Consider the following 18134-nt stretch of genomic DNA (forward strand, 5'->3'; position numbering starts at 1 on the left):
TTAGCTGCTTTGCTCTTCCTATAAGAACAGAAAATGTTTTTTAATCTGTAACACTTTAAGCAACTTCAAGGATTTGGTAAGTTTGGGTTAAAGAAAACTCCTCTGTAATGTGTGAACTGGAAAGTGAGTGCAAAGGCAAAACTTCCAGGCTGCGCCAAAAAGACATTCACCACCTTAGGCTGCAACACATGGAGGTTTTGGGGGGGCCAATCCTGGGGCTTGAACTCAGAGCCTGAATGCTATCCCTGAGCCCTCTTTTACTCAAAGCTAGTGTTTTACCACTTGAGCCACAGCCCCACTTCCAGCTTTCTTAGTGCTTAATTAGAGATAATAGTATCACAGACTTTCCTGCCTGGGCTGGCTTCAGATCACAATCCTCAGATCTCAGCCTCCTTTGTCTCTTTTTCTCTTTCTCTTTCTCTCTCTTTCTGTCTCTCACTCTGTCTCTATCTCTCTATCTCTCTCTCCCCTCCCTCTCTCCTGCTCCTTTCCATCCCCCACCTCATCTATTAATTTTAACTGTAACATAATTTTCCCCTCTGTAGTGGGAAAGAGTACATCAGACTCCCAATAGGTCATTTTTCTCTATCCTGTGAGGGCTGTTAATCTTGGCCATTCATTTTGTCCATTTCCCCATTATGATACAGAAAGTGATGCTCTTGGCCACCAGTGGCAGTTTCAGTGGAGTCAGGTGAGCTCAGGAGGTAGCAAGAGAACCTCATCTCCCCCTGAAAATCCATCCTCTTACACATGCAGGTACTGAGAGGATGAAAGTGAAAGAAGTCTCATCCCAAATTTATGCAGCAGGTTCCAGCTAAGATGATTATACCTAAGCCTGAAGACGAAAGTTAAACCTTTTTACTGTTTGTGTTATCACAGGTGAGAAAGAAGACCGAAGGCTGGGCCTAGACTACATTTGTTACTATTGAAAATAGCTCCACTGAGTTGGACCACTTATTTTAATGCCCAAAACACCTTCTATGTTTTTTTTTGAACTTAGTAATATCTTGGATGACTCTCACATTTACATTGCTCCCAATAAGAATAGAAGCCAGCAGACTTCCTTACACCGCTTCCCTGCAGTGGGGAGGGGGCTTGCAAGAGATTGAAGACTCTTAGATGAGAGAAGAACTCTCGATCAACTGGTATCTGAGTTATTCTGAGATACCTCCCCGAGGAGACCCTACATGAAAAACTGAAATTATGGAACGCTGCCAAAGGAAGAAGTGAATCTGGGCTCCTGGGAGTACCGTGAATATAGTGCCATGATTTCTTCTCAGAACCTCATCTACAAAACATGTAGATGCCAGTTCAGCCCTTGTGCACCTCTTGGACCCTTCCAGTGTTCCATCTCCTACACAGTTTTCTCTTTTCTCTCATGTTACTTCTTTCTTCTTTTCTTCTCATGAGCTCCGTAGAGAAAGGAGAAAATGAATATGCAACAGAATGAAAACATCACATTCTCTTAAGTCTTGGTATACTCAAGCATGAAACCAGAGAGCAAGTTACAGTTCTGAGATCCCCTTTGCCCTCTTTCTCCTGGCACATGGTTTTGTTCTGAAGCATCCATCTCAAGACACACGTGTCTTCAGGCAGTGGAGATGGCAAGCTTTGATTGGTGCTCACAATGGATAATGTTGAAACGCTTCATTCGCTCACACACACAGACAGTACACTCCCACCAGTTACTCAATGAAGGGGACCAATGCTCTGAACCACATCACACACCTCACCACCTTTTCCTGCGGCTAGACAATGTGACAACCCCACTCAGCTCCCTGCTTCCCTTTCTCTAGCTTTCTCTTCATTCCATTACCAACCCCGATGTCTTAAGAGCCATCGAAGCACCACTCTGCTTCCATACTCACATTACTGTTTTCAATATCTTGTCATTACCTTCAAAATTAAGGCCGGGTCTGGGAAGGTGGCTCAGTGGTAGAGCGCTTGGCTTGCATGCATGAGGCCCTGGGTTCGATTCCTCAACACCACATAAGCAAAAAGAAAAAAGCCGGAAGTGGGCTCAAGTGGTACAGCGCTAGCCTTGAGCTGAAGAGCTGAGGGACAGCGCTCAGGCCCAGAGTTCAGGCCCCACGACCCGACCCAAATAAAAATTTAAAAAAAAAATTAAGTCCAAATTCTTGGATAGCCCAATGAAATACTAATAGCTCTCCAAAGACAGCTTACTCTTAAATTTGTGGAGCTTTGTATATATACTGCAATCCACCTAAAATGTTTTATCTCACCTGCAATGGGGAAGCTTGTAACAGGCTTCAAATTCAGTTGAGATGCCTCCACCTCCTCTCGACTACACCAACCCCACCCATCCTGGGTCTCAAGTCTGTCCTGCCATCTCCTTAGTGCTTTATAAACACACCTGTCCCAGCCAAGACACATTGAATATTAATTCTCTCTATGTGCTTTCTTTTTCTTTTCTTTTTTTTTGGGGGGGGTCTGGTTGTGGGGTCTGAACTCTGGTCCTGGGCGCTGTCCCTCAGCTCTTCAGCTCAAGGCTAGCGCTCTACCACTTGAGCCACAGTGCCACTTCTGGCTTTTTTCTTTTTGCTTATGTGGTGCTGAGGAATCGAACCCAGGGCCTCATGCATGCAAGGCAAGCACTCTACCACTGAGCCACCTTCCCAGCCCCTGTGCTTTCTTTTTCAACTAGGCTGAGAATTAATTGTGCATAGAAATCATACCATTTTTTCATATCTCTAGTAGAACCTGTGGTATATAATAGGTCTCTGAAAAAAGCCACTGTTTACATCTATGGAAATATTGCAATGAAACTCCATTGTACTTTTAATATATGCTAATAAAAGTAGCAGGAAATGTGTTTAGTGAAGAAATACACTCAAATTCTAGGAGGAAAGACTTGGCGTCACCAATAAAGACTGATAAATCACAGTGCAATCAATGACTAATGAATGAACAGATACCAGACAGTGCTGCTTCAGGAAAGGATAGGACTGAGGAAGGTACACCCCTCCAGAAGAAAGGATGTGAGCTGGCCTTGAGAAAGGCCAGGAGATCACCAGGCCTCTGGGAGAAGAAAGCAAAGAAGAAAGTGGCATTTGAAGGGAAGGGTCTAGATGACTCATTGATGGAGATGCCCTTAGAAAAATAATCCTAGTGATAATGAGTAGAGATTGGAGGGAGAGTAGCTGGAGACTATTAGAATCATTCACATAAGGGGCTGGGAAGGTGGCTCAGTGGTAGAGTGCTTGCCTTGCATGCTCGAGGCCCTGGGTTCGATTCCTCAGCACCACATAAGCAAAAAGAAAAAAGCCGGAAGTGGCGCTGTGGCTCAAGTGGTAGAGCGCTAGCCTTGAGCTGAAGAGCTGAGGGACAGCGCCCAGGCCCAGAGTTCATGCCCCATGACTGGACCCCCCCCCAAAAAAAAGAATCATTCACATAAAGTCCCCAATGGAGCTAGTAAGTGGTGGGATACATGTAAGGATAGAGACAGAGGCAGAGGAGTTGTATATGGAAGAAATCCAACATGACTGCCCTGGTATCGCTTGGGTGATTGTGGCACCATTAGCCAGAATTAGAAATTAGTGGGAAAACTGCTTCAAGAGAAAAGTATATGCCCTGACTATTGCTGTGGAGTTGGGGCTGCCTATTGGACATCCAGGTGAAGATGTCCACTAATCATTTAGAGGTTTGAATCAGAAGCTCGGAAGAGAGTTGAACCAGGACTCTACGGAACATCACTGGAACTTTGGTTTCACTTCTGTAATTCATACTTACTGTGCCATGAGATTTGAGTTGTGTATAAGGACTACTGTGGGAAGGATAATTGGTCCCATTCTACCACTGACTTAGATCCATAGCCTCTGGCAAACCTCAACTCCAAGTTATACCTGATGTCTTATAGGAAAGGGAACAATTAAGGAAACCTGAAGGAAGGTATGGGCCCTAAAACAAATTTAGTCCCATCTATCTAGTTCTTATGTGGTTATGGAATTCATGCCAGTGAGCCCATCCTATTCTTCCGCTCCAAACCTGTACTTCCAAAGGCCACGTACACAAAGTCGTCTTCACCTTCAGCGCATTGGAAAGGGAAGGACTCTACTCTTTAAGTAGTGATGTCACTTCCTGGCTACAACAAATATATTTGGGTTTCCTCCCACCCCACTTTGAGGGGCTTATTTCAGTTCCCTCTTGCTTTTGTGATAATCTTTTGGGACAGTTCGTACCCAATGTGAAGCATCTACTTGGCTTCACGGTTCTCTGCAGTACCGAGTTTAGCCCAAGATCTAAGGGACATAACTAGAATACCATTTTTGCAAAGCAACTCATTGTGCTTTTCCTGGCTGATTTGTCTTAAATAACTTGCACTAAAAAGGGACATATTAAGTTGAAGTTTTTCTGACAATAATGACACACTGGAAGCTCCATGATGTGTTTATAGTTGAACTTCTCTTTCTCCAACTATCTATTCACATAGGTTAAGTGGGAATTACTTATACAGCCCAGGCATTTTTGACAATTGTGAAGGGAATGGTATTTAACTAAATAGCTTCTGGCAACCAGATATGGGCATGGCAAAGATTTAACAAGGACATTAGTCATGTGTGGAGAATAGAGGTTCTCATTTTTAATTGTGATAGAAAACTCATCATCAAACCTGAATATCAACCAACCACTGCTTACAATGAAGGCAATATTGTAATAACACCCAGGGAAATTTAAATGATGCATGACAAAAATCCTCAGAGAAGCACAAAACCAATCACTCCTTCCAACATGCAGAATTACATATTACACAAAGCCAAAAGCTGGCAACAAATCCAATGAGAAGGCCTTAAAATATTTACTTCTTGATTGCAAGCAAAAGTGCCAAGTGATTTTGATTTTTGGTATCAGTTGTATTTCTTATTTTTTTAATATTAAGTATTAACTCTAGCCTTCGGCATACTAGCTAAGTATGAATGACATATCAACACAACCTCCATGGTCTAATAAAAAGTGGTTACCATTTGGTGGTGAGATTCAGGGTGCAGGTGTGGATTAGCATCTTCTAAGAAGCAGCAGACTGCAACCAAACTGCTCCATTGCTCTGAGGAAATGGGTTTTCCAGGGATGTTTATTTTAATCTGTTGGAAATGTAACCTGAGAGAAATCATTTTGGACTGACTTAATTTTTTCTTCAATTAACAGGTAGGAGATCAAATTATTGAAATCAATGGGGAAAGCACAAGGGACATGACACATGCCAGAGCAATAGAACTCATCAAATCTGGAGGAAGACGAGCGAGACTGTTACTGAAAAGAGGCACAGGACAGGTCCCGGAGTATGGTATGTTGCGCATTTTATTCACCTTTTCCTGCTTCTCCTGGGTACCATAAGTGCCTAAGATACATAAATACATATTATATTATATATTATTACATCAGTTAGTTCTCTATTTCTACCTAGAAATATATTCAGTTATCAAAAGATATATATGTGTGCGCATATATATACATATATATATATTCAGATGTATATTTAAGCACAAGCTATATTTTATTGTGAGCTTTTCCTTTGGCTCCTGCCATTAGGTAATGTTTAAACTATCAGATGAATGGCTTTTCAGGGCATCTCTGAGTGTGCAGGGAGATCCGGCACTACTTATAGAGACTACTTGCAATTTGATGGATAGTCTTCTGTTCATTTGAGTCCACAGTAATTTCTCAATTATTTGCTAAAATTGCTCATGCTTCTAACTGTTTCATAGGATTGGTAAGTGGGGCTAGAAGACAAGCAAATCCATAAGTTTGAACCTTCAGAAATGTTTCTATTCCAGCAACCCCTTAGAGACACCACCAACAGCAGAACTAGTGTATCCCAGCCAGCTGAGTGGTCATTCCATGAAGAGCAACATGACAGGGCAGGAGACAGCCTCTGTCAACCTGAATGAAGAGCTCAAGTCCCCACCTAGATAAAGAGACTCCCTTTTGCTCCTCCTTCCTCTACCCAAAAGAACTTACGAGTGCTTTTCCCTTTCCAGCTATGTTTCTGGCATCTGACTACATCACATCAAGCTAACTAGCATCTTCCTACCTCCTTATTTAGCAACGCAGACCTATGCCCTCAGTTCAGTGGAAATAATTTGGATGCAGAGACGCTGAAACACATTGTTTCCTGGGTCTTCTACACCACCTACATAGAGGCTTAATGAGACCTCATGTTGGGTCAGAGTCAGGAAGCTTTCAGACGTTTCTATAAGGATGGCTCTCTGCCCAAAGAAATATTTCATCCCATGTTCCCACCTTTAATGCTTGAATGTAATGAAATACTTTAAAATATTAATATTAGCAGTATAATGTTAGCAGTATAATCACAGGCCTGCTAAATGATAGTGGCATTAATCCCTTTGAAAAGGGATTGGACTAGAATAACTTTGGTGGGCCCTAAGCATTAACTGGCTCAATAATATAAAAGTGACCTGTGAAATTTATCACTTCTATAAGAGTACCTCATTTTAAAGTCATGCTTACTCTTTGAGAAGACTTGACTATTATCTATGCCACGGAATTAGCACGGCATTCCTATGCTTCTTGTTCTAAGACATAATTACTTGTCAAATATACTTGTCCTCACTTTTTCAATCTTTCATACAGTCAGGCTTTGGTTCACACTTTAAACAACTACCATAGCAGCTACTTGCCTGTAGTGAGCAGCTAAAACATTATTACTGAAATATACCTTTATACAGTTTGTGAACTATAATTCCTAGATATGAATCACCTTGATTTTAAAAAAAAACACTTTTCAAAAAAAAAGAAAATTCAAGATCATCTCAACATTATTTCCTTAATTTCTAGCAATACCTTAAAAATATCGGCTCAGTTAAATTCACAAATTAACCAATACAGATATTTTTTTTTATTATCTGGATCTAGTGTTGAGGGGCCAATTGCCAATATTACTAACTGTAACAATAACGCAAATCCTTTTCTAAAATGTAATGTTCACTCATGCCTGATGGAAACATTAGAGCTTGTCACTTCTTTTGATATTAAGTTGTCATGGATTCTGGCTGTAAAACAAGTTTAGAGATAATGCAACAAAGGAAAAACTTTGACAGAATAAAGCAATCCCTTTGAGGGAAGTAGAGTGAGAGCCACAAACTAACCAGGCATTAGGTTTTCAGCTGAAAGCTGCATGGTAATTTATGAGAAACTGAGATTGGGGACAGTTCTGCATCTTTGAACATAATGCCATCAAATGATATTTCTGGACCTTCATAGCAAGAATGGGAGGCTCCAAGGTTCCTAAGACCACACCTCCAGTCAACGATATGCTTGGACAGTTTCTAGAGGGCAGAAAACAGCAGTACTCATGACTAAGGTTTATTATAGCAAGATAGTACAGACATACAGTGCGATCATACAGGGGAAAGATTCCAGCAGCAGAGTTTCCTTATGTTCAATGTCCCTCCTATGAAGAGTCACGCAGATTCTGCTTTGCTCCCAGCAACGAAAAATACAGCCTTAGTCCCAGGGACTTCATTACACACTCAGCATGCCTGGTTTTTACTGTGGCTGGTCAGGCAGGCTCCCTCTGCCTGGCACATTCCAAACTTCCACACTCCCAGAAAGAAAGCAGATGTTCCACAAACTAAGTCCTTTGTTCAAACAGTTTAAACACCTGGCACTCTTATCATTTAGGGAAAAGCTTGCAGTAGTGTATTGGAGAGTTATCAGCTGTGTTCCCAGACACCAGCCCAGGGCTAACCTTGTAAGTAGACCTTTTCTAAGGAGAGCAGTCTGAGACTCCTTCTATAACAGAGCAGTGTGACCACCTTTATGGCTATGCAAATGACCCCACTGTTAGGTCTCTATGTCCAAGTGTCCGTCTCTTGAGGCCCCAGAGCAGTGCCTTTACCCTCTCTGTGTGATCAGATAAACTCATGTGGATGGCACCAGACCAAAATCTTATTGCCAATTAGGGCCTTGACAAGATACTCTAGCCAGCTTCCTCTCTGCCTCCAACTGTGACTCTTTTCTTCTCACCACTTTTGTCCCACCAGCAACCACCTGTTGGTGGTCCATCATTCCTACAGACCCACTATAAATGCTTTAGAAGGAAAGTCTCTAGCTTTGGCTGAAGGCTCTTTTTTGCAGGTTTATCCCCCACCCCCTGGACCCCGCACACTTGTGCAGGTGTTGGGCCATCTCTTGTCTTATTTGAATCTCACACCCACCATAAAAGGAATGCCTTCAGCTGAAAAACACACCTCTTCCAGCATCGCTCCACCTCATCAGGAAGCAGAATCTTTTGTCCAAGACTGTGTATTTTAATAAAATTCCCTAGAAGGAGGATAATAGATATGATAAAAAAAAACAACAATAACAACAAAAGAAAAATGCCTGTGTTTACAGGAAATAGAACCAAGACTATAATCTACTTTGTCCAGAGGTACTTTAGCCAGGAGAAAACTGATTTTTCTGTCAAGTATTAATTTAAAGCTATGGGTTTCCTTTGTTTGCCTGTTAAGATCCTAAAGTTGACATAAAATCTATCCTTAAAAGACTGTTAACAGGAGGTTATCAGAGTCCATAGGAGACATACTTAACATACTTAACCCTCTTCAGGTGTAAGCCAACCTGGAGAAGATTGAGCTTTGAGGCTGAGGAAACTATAGAAGTGTGAATGCCAGGTTTTAAGTGATATTCACCAGCACTTGCTCTGATACCTACAGAACTCTGGATTCAGAGCAGCTTTGAAGCAACCTTCTTATCTGGACTTGTGGACTTGTCAAGGATAAGCTGATCTCCAGCGAGAGAAAAGCAAAGCTAGAGCTCTGAGTTCTTAAGGTGATCTGTGACAGGGAGATAAGCACTGGTACAATTGAGGGGGGAAAATACCAAGGGCAATCTGTCAGGTCAATGACTGACCAAAATCAGTGCATCTACCAATGATCTGAGGAAAGGAATATGCACACAACAAATAAGCCATCCATCATTACCATAAGACTAATGGGCAGGTGACACCTCTACCAATCACCACCGTCACAAGTGTATGGCTGCACACAGAGGCTGTCAAGCTGCTGCACAGAGAGCTGGAAAAGGATAAGGCTTTCAAGGAGAAGTTGCTTTTATAGGAAAGTCCTTGAAGGAGAAGCTCAGGAGATGTATACTTCAACTCTGATTCTCAGGATAAGAATGTGTGAGGTTTCCTCCCTTGTTATACATCTCAACAACTGACAGGGATACAGAAATGTCTCCCCACATTCTAAGAAAAGATCCAGATTGGGATGCTTCAAAAGCAGCCCCTCCCAAGATCCTTAGCACTGGTTGTTGCTGCTCAAATTAAATCCAAACAGGCTAGGAGGAAAAGAAGTATTCACCATGGTTGTAAAACTGCCCAGGAATAGATTATAGAAATGAGCATCCTGCTTTGAAATACAGGTATTTTTCATTGGGATTCAAGGCATGCAACTTGTCCCACACACTCAATTTGGAAACCAAACCACATAGCCAGAGCTAAAGTAAACAGAAGTGGCATTGGATGGGAAAATTCTCAACATGCACAATTCGGAGCAAAGTAGAGCATTCCCCTTGGTAACATTTGCTATTCAAAGTGGTTCCAAATAAAGCAAATATGCTTTTCCATTTTGGTTGGAGCTTATTCTCTAAAAAGCAATAGGGCAGGTGCTTATGAATAGAACACTGGACTCCAGTGGTCTGTGGGAGTCTCGGTACTGTTTAGAAGGCCAGCAGGGTTAAAAAGGAGGAAGCAGAATTCTCACAATACAAATGCCCCATTAATGCCAAATGCCTCCATGAAGGGAAAGAAATAACCAATCTGTAAATTATACCTCCAACACACTTGCATTGTTAAAGGTAATTGTGTCGTTAATACCTTTTGATTTGATTGCAGTCCCTTGGTAAATGAAATTGTTTGTATTTTATAAGGATAATAAAGGTGTTCTAAGCAGAGAGAATATCTGTCCACACGAGTAACTATAGCTGAAGAAATGAGCATGCCAAGTGGTTGTTGACTTAAAAGTGTCCCTTTAATTCACAAATGAAAATGACTTAGAACAATCCTAGCAGAACACCAGTTTAAGCAGGACTGGTCTTTATTTAGATGCTCACAAGCACGGCTTATTTGATTGTTCTTTGTAACACACTGGCAAATATACATTAGAAGCATATCCTTACACTCTTATTGATAATTATTTGATCAATAATTTCTTCTTTCCCTTTGATCATTCCAAGACAAACTCCAAGTGATATACTTACCACATATTCCATATGGGACAGATTTTTGGAATAATATCTAATCAATGTAATCAACATTGAAAATGTCTAGTTAATGTAATAACATTTCCTCAACTAGATCAGTTTCCTTGGTGCCTACCATGAACTTTCACAAGCCATGAAGGTGAGATAAATCCTGGCCCACTGCAAGCTGTTCGGACATAGTGTGACAATTGCTGCCAGCAGAGAACGGATTGATGAAAAGACTCTGCTCTCATGAAAAATCAAAACTGAGTTCATTAATTTTCATAGGGTTTAACAAGTACTTATAGAGTACTTGGTATCTGCAAGTTGTAAAGCTTTTCCTTTGATAGTCATCCAATAATTGGTAGCTTGTTGTTTTTTTCTGAAGGAAGGAGCTGAATCTGCACTTGAAACTCATCTAAATTGGCAGTTACTAGTGGGTGACTGCTCCATTTGCTTCACCTACCACCCTTGCTACCTGTGGCTTTTTCCTCCTGTGTTTCCCAGCCAGATGTGGCATCCCACAACACTGTCCCCTCTTTGCCAGGGCGGTGTCCCACAAGCAAGGACAAGGAGAAAGCCACCACTGGCCACTCCTACTCCTTGGAGACCACTTGCAAGGGAGCGCTAGGTGACTCCATAGCCTTTGCCTGAATTTCCCTGCCTTTTCAAGAGGGCAAAAGGTAGCTTGCCTTGGTAATAAATTCTGAAATTTAATTTCCTCTCTGACATTCATGGTTAGGCATTATCTTCCTTTCCCATGAGAAGTTTTACAAATCACTCAAGAATTCCTTCTGCTGAGTAAGAAAAAATGACAGCACCCCGGGAAGGGAACAGGCTGCCTGGCAGGACCTGGGCTGGAGAATACAGACAACAAGATTCTTCCTGGCAGGAAGGCTCAAGACTGCTCTCTGCAGCCTTTAGGCAACCCCAGAAAATAAGCTAACCATGAGGTTCACAGTATGTTCTTGTGTTGTAGAGGCTTCTTTAAGGGATACCCAACTCTCAATTTCTTTTTCCTGGTCCTCAGCCAAAGCTAAGAAAATCATGGACTATAACAGTATTTCCTCTATTAGTCTTACCTGATTTCCAGCATGCATATTTTTCCTCCTTAAGGCTCTATAGACACACCACCACCACCTACCTGCAAGTCCTCACTTGCCAGGTAGTAAAGACTTCAACCTTACAGTGACCAAAATATCTACCAAAGAGAAGCATCTAGTTCTTAAGGTCCAACCTCTTCAATCCCAAATATATTTTAGAAGGAAATCAGTGAACCAAGCGGTATCTTTCCCAAGCCTCATTAAGAAGAGCTGCCACGGGTGTCTTGGGGAATCTAAGATTAGTGCTCCTCCAGTAACCCATTCTGAGTATTTTAGATTCCAACAGGAACCTCCTTGTCCTTATGGATGAGCTCATCCATAAGGGATCACCTGAAGCAAAAGTCTAGGAGAAAAGGCAAAGTTGGTAATGGTAAACAGTATAAGAAGACAGAATGGACCTCAGGAAAGTACAAATTCAAGAGAATGTTTCATACATGTCAGGAAAGTGGGAGGTAGAGAGTAGAGATCAGGAATCAAGAGACAGGTTAAATATGGAGACCAGAAAAACCCTATATGTTGAAGAGGAGGGAGGAAAGAAATACTTCTTTATAAGAACCCAGAAGCGGGGCTGGGAAGGTGGCTCAGTGGTAGAGCACTTGCCTTGCATGCAGGAGGCCCTGTTCAATTCCTCAGCACCACATAAGCAAAAAGTAAAAAGCCAGAAGTGGTGCTGTGGCTCAAGTGGTAGAGCACTAGCCTTGAGCTGAAGAGCTGAGGGATAGCACCCAGGCCCAGAGTTCAGGCCCCGCGACCGGACCCCCCAACTCCCCCCCCAAAAAAAGAACCCAGAAGCATCTCTGTCTCTATTGCTTTCTCTCTCTCCTCTGTCTCTCTATTACTCTCTCCTCTCTTTCTCTTTCTCTCTCTCTCTCACATACACATACACATACCCCACTCCACACCCCATACCCCATCCCCCACCCCTGCACACACACACACAGACAGACACACACACACACAGTAGTTTTAAAGCAATGACTCAGCCTTTCAATGTACAGATGCCTGTGCTCCCTTTCACAGTCCACATATCCTGTGAATATTCTGAAGGATGCATTGAGCCCAGGACTCTATTTCTTAAGTACCTGTAAATTCAGAGACTTCTCTACCCTTGAGATTACTGAATCTCTCTCCTAGGACTGTTGTGTTTTCCTTCCACACTGTGGGTCTGAGGGAAGGAGGGACCCAGTGGGAGACCCACCAGCTCGGTGTAAATGGAAAGTAGAATCTCTCTGTGGGAAGGAAGTGAATGCTTCACAATGAATGCCACAAAGGGAAGTTCAAGCCCCAGGATTTATTCATTGATGTTGCCATTTAGTCCAAGTAGTAAGTAATTTGGGGGCAAAAATGCTCAAGCTGTTTCAGTATCATGGAGAGAAGGCTCTCGTTTGGATTTAAACATGGTCATTACTGGAACAAAAGTACATGTGTTGGGAAACTGCAGGCCCAGAAGGTGCAGCGCAGGAGCCCAGAACACAGGGGAAGGAGCGCGTTGAGAAAGCAGGAGTGGACACTACAGAGAAATGTGAGGTGGGCAGCTGCGTGCCTGTGAGCCATATTTAGCACACATATCATGAGCAGGGTTCCACTTGTAAAGCCCTGCACTCTGGTGAGACTCACTGAACTACAAGACTGAACGTCCTGAGAGGGCATGTCCATTTCTATAGAAATGGAAAGCCAGTGATTCTATAGTGAATAGCTGAGCCATAGTTTAGTTAGCAGCTGTTTTGTTTGGGCTAAGTGTATGTCTGTTGTTCCATTATAATTTTGTTGGGTCTAAACAGTACCTTGAAGAATGTATGGTTCTCAAAAGTTTAAGCTATTGGCACAGTTAGAACATTTAAGTCAAGTCTAGAGTAGGGCATTATATGGTTTTGTCTTTGGTTCTGACTGAAGATAGTTTAGCTAGAGAGAAATATCAGGAGGGCTTTATCAGAACAGGACATAAAAGCAATAATAGCACATAAGAGTTTGAGACAAAAATCTGTGTGGTAAAGGTTAGAAGAGAGGATAATGAATATGCTGGACACTAGGGACTTTTAGGGCAGTTAAAATGTTCTGGATGAACTTACATGTTCAATCCTAGCTACTGAGGACAGAGATCTGCAGACGCTAGCTCATGCAGAAAAGTCTGAGAGACTTCATCTTAAATTAGCCAGCAAAAAAAAAAAAATAATAATAATAATAAAGAACAGCCTGGTTGCGTGCTCAGGTAGTAGAACACTAGCCAAACAAGCTAAGCAGGCTTGCTCTGAATTCAAGTCTCATTATTGATAACAAAAAAAATGATGGCATGATACTACAACAGTACCGAGCTGGTGGGTGCCCCGCTGTGTCCCTCCTTCCCTCAGACACACGGAGTGGAGGGAAAACATTCCCTACGGCATCTTCTAAAATCACTGTGGAACCCCAGTTCACTCTGTGTGCTGGAGCCATATACACAGCCCCCACGTTGAGCATGGCTAGAGGGAGCATCATCAGTGCACACAGGCCAAGAGGAAATCCACTCATTGTGTGAGAACTGCATGGACTGTGTTCCTCTACTACCATTAACCCAGCAATGAGGGAACCACCTTTCCCTCACACCACATAAGCTAAGGAAGCACCATGACAGGTATGGCAGTGCCAGTTGTTCCCTGTCCCCGGGACCTTGACTCTAGAAAATTATTTACCTGGCTATTCCAGAAGTTCTAAGTAAATAACAGTAGTCTACCAGCTGAGCTAAACATAGAGCATGAGGTGGTTGGTGGGTTCAGCTAGTGCTCAGAGCTTGTTTGCGAAGCACAGCCCACGGCAGGTATGTACCAGAGTGGAACAGGAAAGACATTGCTGTAAATTCTTCTCTTCTACTTTATTTTTTTTCCCAGAAAGCAATTACATCCGGCAAGTCAACTGTGAACTTTGAATATAAATAAGTCAAGTATTATAAGTGAGGAGGACTATAAGGATTTATGAGATTATTAAAGAAAATACAAATGTAAACATGGAGACATCATGTCTTTATTTTACAATACTTTATGCTTTTATTTTCCATTTTACAAGTTTTTAATATAAGACTAATTACTGTGACTGTTTCTCAAATGACAGTTGATATAACTAAAACATCCCAATATAAGAAAATATTACAAGAATTCTGATATTACCATTTCTATTTTTTAAATATCTGTGCCTTCCTAAAAGTACCTCAGGATGCCCTTAATAGTTAGAGAAAAAGCTACTTATGAAACACACGTATGTCTCAGGCTTTCACTAATTTCACTTGCTGCATGCTTGATAGGATTAGTTTTGCTTAAAGTCTTTATTCTTACTACCTAGACAATTGTTATTCAAGTGCTCTAAACATACTAAGCAATCTTGACTCTAACAGTAATAATATATCTGTGTCACTGGTTCTGTTAATTCTAATGATTGGTCCTAGGCTGTTCCTCCCCTTCCTTTAGGAATGGTACCTTCCAGTCTCTCCATGTGCATGAAAAGTGACAAGCATGGGTCCCCATATTTCTACTTATTGGGCCACCCTAAAGACACGGTTTGTAAACTCTGCATGAATATTATCTTTCTCCAATGAGCCTTGGTTTTGCATATGTTTTTAACTGCTGTTTAATGCTTTCTCTTTCATAGTAGCTTGTCTAATTACTGCTAGAGTTTTGAGAAATATTTCTACCTGAGACCTTAAATGTACCAAAGACAGGATTTGTGGATTCATGAGAACATGAGATGCATCACAGTCTGGGAGAACAGCCCAGCATGGCCATACCAGGAAAGGAGGCATGGAAGACTGGGGCAGAGGCCAGCAAAGCAGTATCAGCCTAATTCTCTCCCATACTCTTGAAATAATATTCTCTAGACTTCTGTGCAGATATCTCAGTTTAGTTCCTCTCAGTCCAAGTACAGACAGCTCCAGCCTAAGCTGCCCACCTTGTACCAGATAGAAAGAGAGCCATGCTCAGCAGGCATTCCTGCCCTAGGCACTCTGAACTCGCCAATAGAATCATGGGTTATTTCCCAGCCTGCTTTGTGTCAGGCTTCTATCCGGGACAGGATGATTTTATCTTCCTTCCTCCATATTCAGTGATGTACCAAATTTAAGGAGAGACCAATTTCTTTTCATAGGAGAGAACAATTTCTTTTCATAAATGACCCTATTTGTGCCTATTTTTTTGAAACACTCAACATATTATGTCCAGAATATTCCCCACTATTCTAGCATCAGTCTTCTTGGGTATTTGCTGGATCTCACTATAAACATAAGGAAAGAAAAAGTATCTTAACACATGAATAAGTAGGATGTAGACAATAGCTTTAAAACTATGGTTCAAGCAACATTTTACCCTTCAAATTCTTTCCATACTTCCACTATTGTGGCACCCAGGAAATTGAAAATGTCAGATTGGCTTTTTAACAAAAATTAAAACTTGTGCCTTGTGCTCAGACTCTATGGTCAGCCACCGAAGTATGAATCAAATGGACACATTTCTCAGTCTGGTTTGCTCCTACCCGAGTCCCTCTGTCAGGGCTGTGCCTGACCATCTCTCTGCCAAATTATTTTTTAGTGCTAGTCCTGAGGCTTGAACTCAGTACCAAGATGCTATTGCTGAGCTTTTTTGCTCAAGGCTAGCACTCTACCCCTTGAGCTACATCTCCACTTCTGTCATTTTGGTGGTTCACTGGAGATAAGAGTCTCACAGACTTTCCTGCCCAAGATGGCTTCAAACTATGATTCTCAGATCTCATCTCCTAAATAGCTAGAATTACAGGTGAGCCACTAGCACATGGCTCTTATCAAATTCTTTTAAGCTATCTCTCGGAGTTTTTTTTTCTGAAACATATTTTCCATTATTAATGATCTTGATAATTGTCACTCAGGATTGATTTAAATTTAACATGAAAGACAATATGATTCACTAAAGTGAAATCTTTAACTGGCCTGCTAAACATTTCCTTATCAAAAAATTTTATGCTGATGTATCTTCACACATTCACACACACACACACACACACACACATACACACACATACACACACACACACACACACACATACACACACACACACACACACATGTACATGCACACATACAATCACTCCTTGAAGATATCTAGACAGAATAAGTTTTAAATATATTGTTTCTGAGGTATTTGTCCCAGAGGAAAGCCAAGTTAAAACATAAAGGATAAAGTTTTTTATGTTTTTTATTGTAAAAATATTGTAAAGAGGGGTCACAGTTACATGAGTAAGGTAATGAGTACATTTCCTATCCAGTATTGTTACTTCCTCCTTTTATTTTTTCCCAACCATCCCTTCTCTCCCACCTCCCCAACGCCTCCTCCCCCCCACCCAAGTTGTAAGTTCACTTTCAACATAGTGCCTTGTACATCTCATTGTTACAATGGGTCAACGTGGATCTTTATTTAAGCACTTTGTTATTTCCCTTCCCCTCCCCAAATTAGAAAAATGTATACACACAGGCTGCAATGTATATACACAAGGTACCAACATCAAATACAGTGAAAATAGGGGTTATACCATGGGGGGAGAATATACAAGAGAAACAAAAAAGAATCGCATAGTATATTTTAAATATGTTTGAAAAAAACAACAGCAAGAAAGAAAAAAACCACTTGTGTCCCTATCTTGGGGTTCATTTCATTTAACATCATCTTATAGGGTCATGTATACATAACTTTTGACCTTTTCTGCTTGTCCTAGACTTAAACTAGTTATTGCAAATAAGGGAAACCATGGGACCTATGTTTCTTTGGGCCTGGCTTTACTTCACTTAATATAATTTTTTCTAAGTCTTTCTATTTTAAAGGAAAAACTAGAAAAGGTATAAATCCATAGAATAATTATTGGGGAAATCTGGTCCAATGACCACTGGTATGGATCTGTTTCTGACAAAAGAAAGGTCTATTCTTATTATATGATTTACTTTAATGACTGTAACCATGGCAATGAAGCCTGAATCAATTCACTGAGTCACTAACTTTAAAAGAGAGGTGGAGTGGGGGAGCGGGAGGACTCTTTGTGGTTTCAGCTCAGTCCCACAATGACCCAGGCACCTTGCTCCATGCTATAGTCAGAAGATTAATAGCAGAGGCTCTGAGAAGTGTATTCCTAAGCTAGTAGGAGAAAGATAGAAAACAGGAATACTATTAGTGAAGGGAAATAAAAATTTAAAGTAGTCAGGATAACAAACTACCTAACAGACTTATAGAGCAGTCCATCTGAGAGGGCTTGAATGACACATTTTCACCTGCACAGATGAGAAGGAAAGCAGTTTCCAACCAGAGTACAGAGATAATACAAGTCCAGGAGACAAGCGTAACATATGATACCATGGGCTAAATAAAAGAGGGAAAGTATTTTGAAAGCCTTCTATCTAAAAAAAATTTGGAAGCTTTCTTGGTCTGGGGTGCAGCTCAGTGGTAGAGCACATGTTTAACATATACAAAGCCCTAAATTCAATCTTCATCACCAAGAGAGAGAGGGAAGCTTTCTCTGCCAAGAGAAAGAATTGCAACACCTAAGCAATGTGCAGTAGTTCGCAACCATGATTCCAGCTACTCAGGAGGTAGAGATTGGAAGGATCATAGTTCAAGGCCAGCCTAGGCAAGATGTTTGTAAGACCTCATCTCAACAAACAAGATGGGCATGGAGGTTCAGGTCTAGAGAGTCCCAGCTAGATGTGAGGCCTAAGTACGAAGATTGAGATCTGAAATTAGCCCATGCAATCATTTGAGACCCTATCTGAAGAGTAACCTAAAGGCAAAAATGGATAGAAGCCTGGCTCAAGTGGTCTAGTACTTGGCT

At 41.4% G+C, this 18134-nt stretch overlaps 1 protein-coding gene across 1 annotated transcript in view; it reads left to right on the forward strand.

The window, feature by feature from the left end:
- The window catches only part of Magi2 (membrane associated guanylate kinase, WW and PDZ domain containing 2), a gene marked incomplete at its 3' end in the record, with an annotated part of 913285 nt that extends 896645 nt beyond the window's left edge, over window positions 1-16640 (forward strand). Inside the window, exons 23-25 of the mRNA XM_013035261.1 lie at window positions 5164-5302; window positions 14762-14848; window positions 16630-16640. Coding sequence (XP_012890715.1) covers window positions 5164-5302; window positions 14762-14848; window positions 16630-16640 — 237 coding nt within the window. The remainder of the gene's footprint in view (window positions 1-5163; window positions 5303-14761; window positions 14849-16629) is intronic.
- Window positions 16641-18134: the final 1494 nt, after the last annotated feature.

Source organism: Dipodomys ordii, unplaced genomic scaffold (genome assembly GCF_000151885.1).
Source record: "Dipodomys ordii isolate 6190 unplaced genomic scaffold, Dord_2.0 Scaffold207, whole genome shotgun sequence".
Classification (NCBI taxonomy): Eukaryota; Metazoa; Chordata; class Mammalia; order Rodentia; family Heteromyidae; genus Dipodomys; species Dipodomys ordii.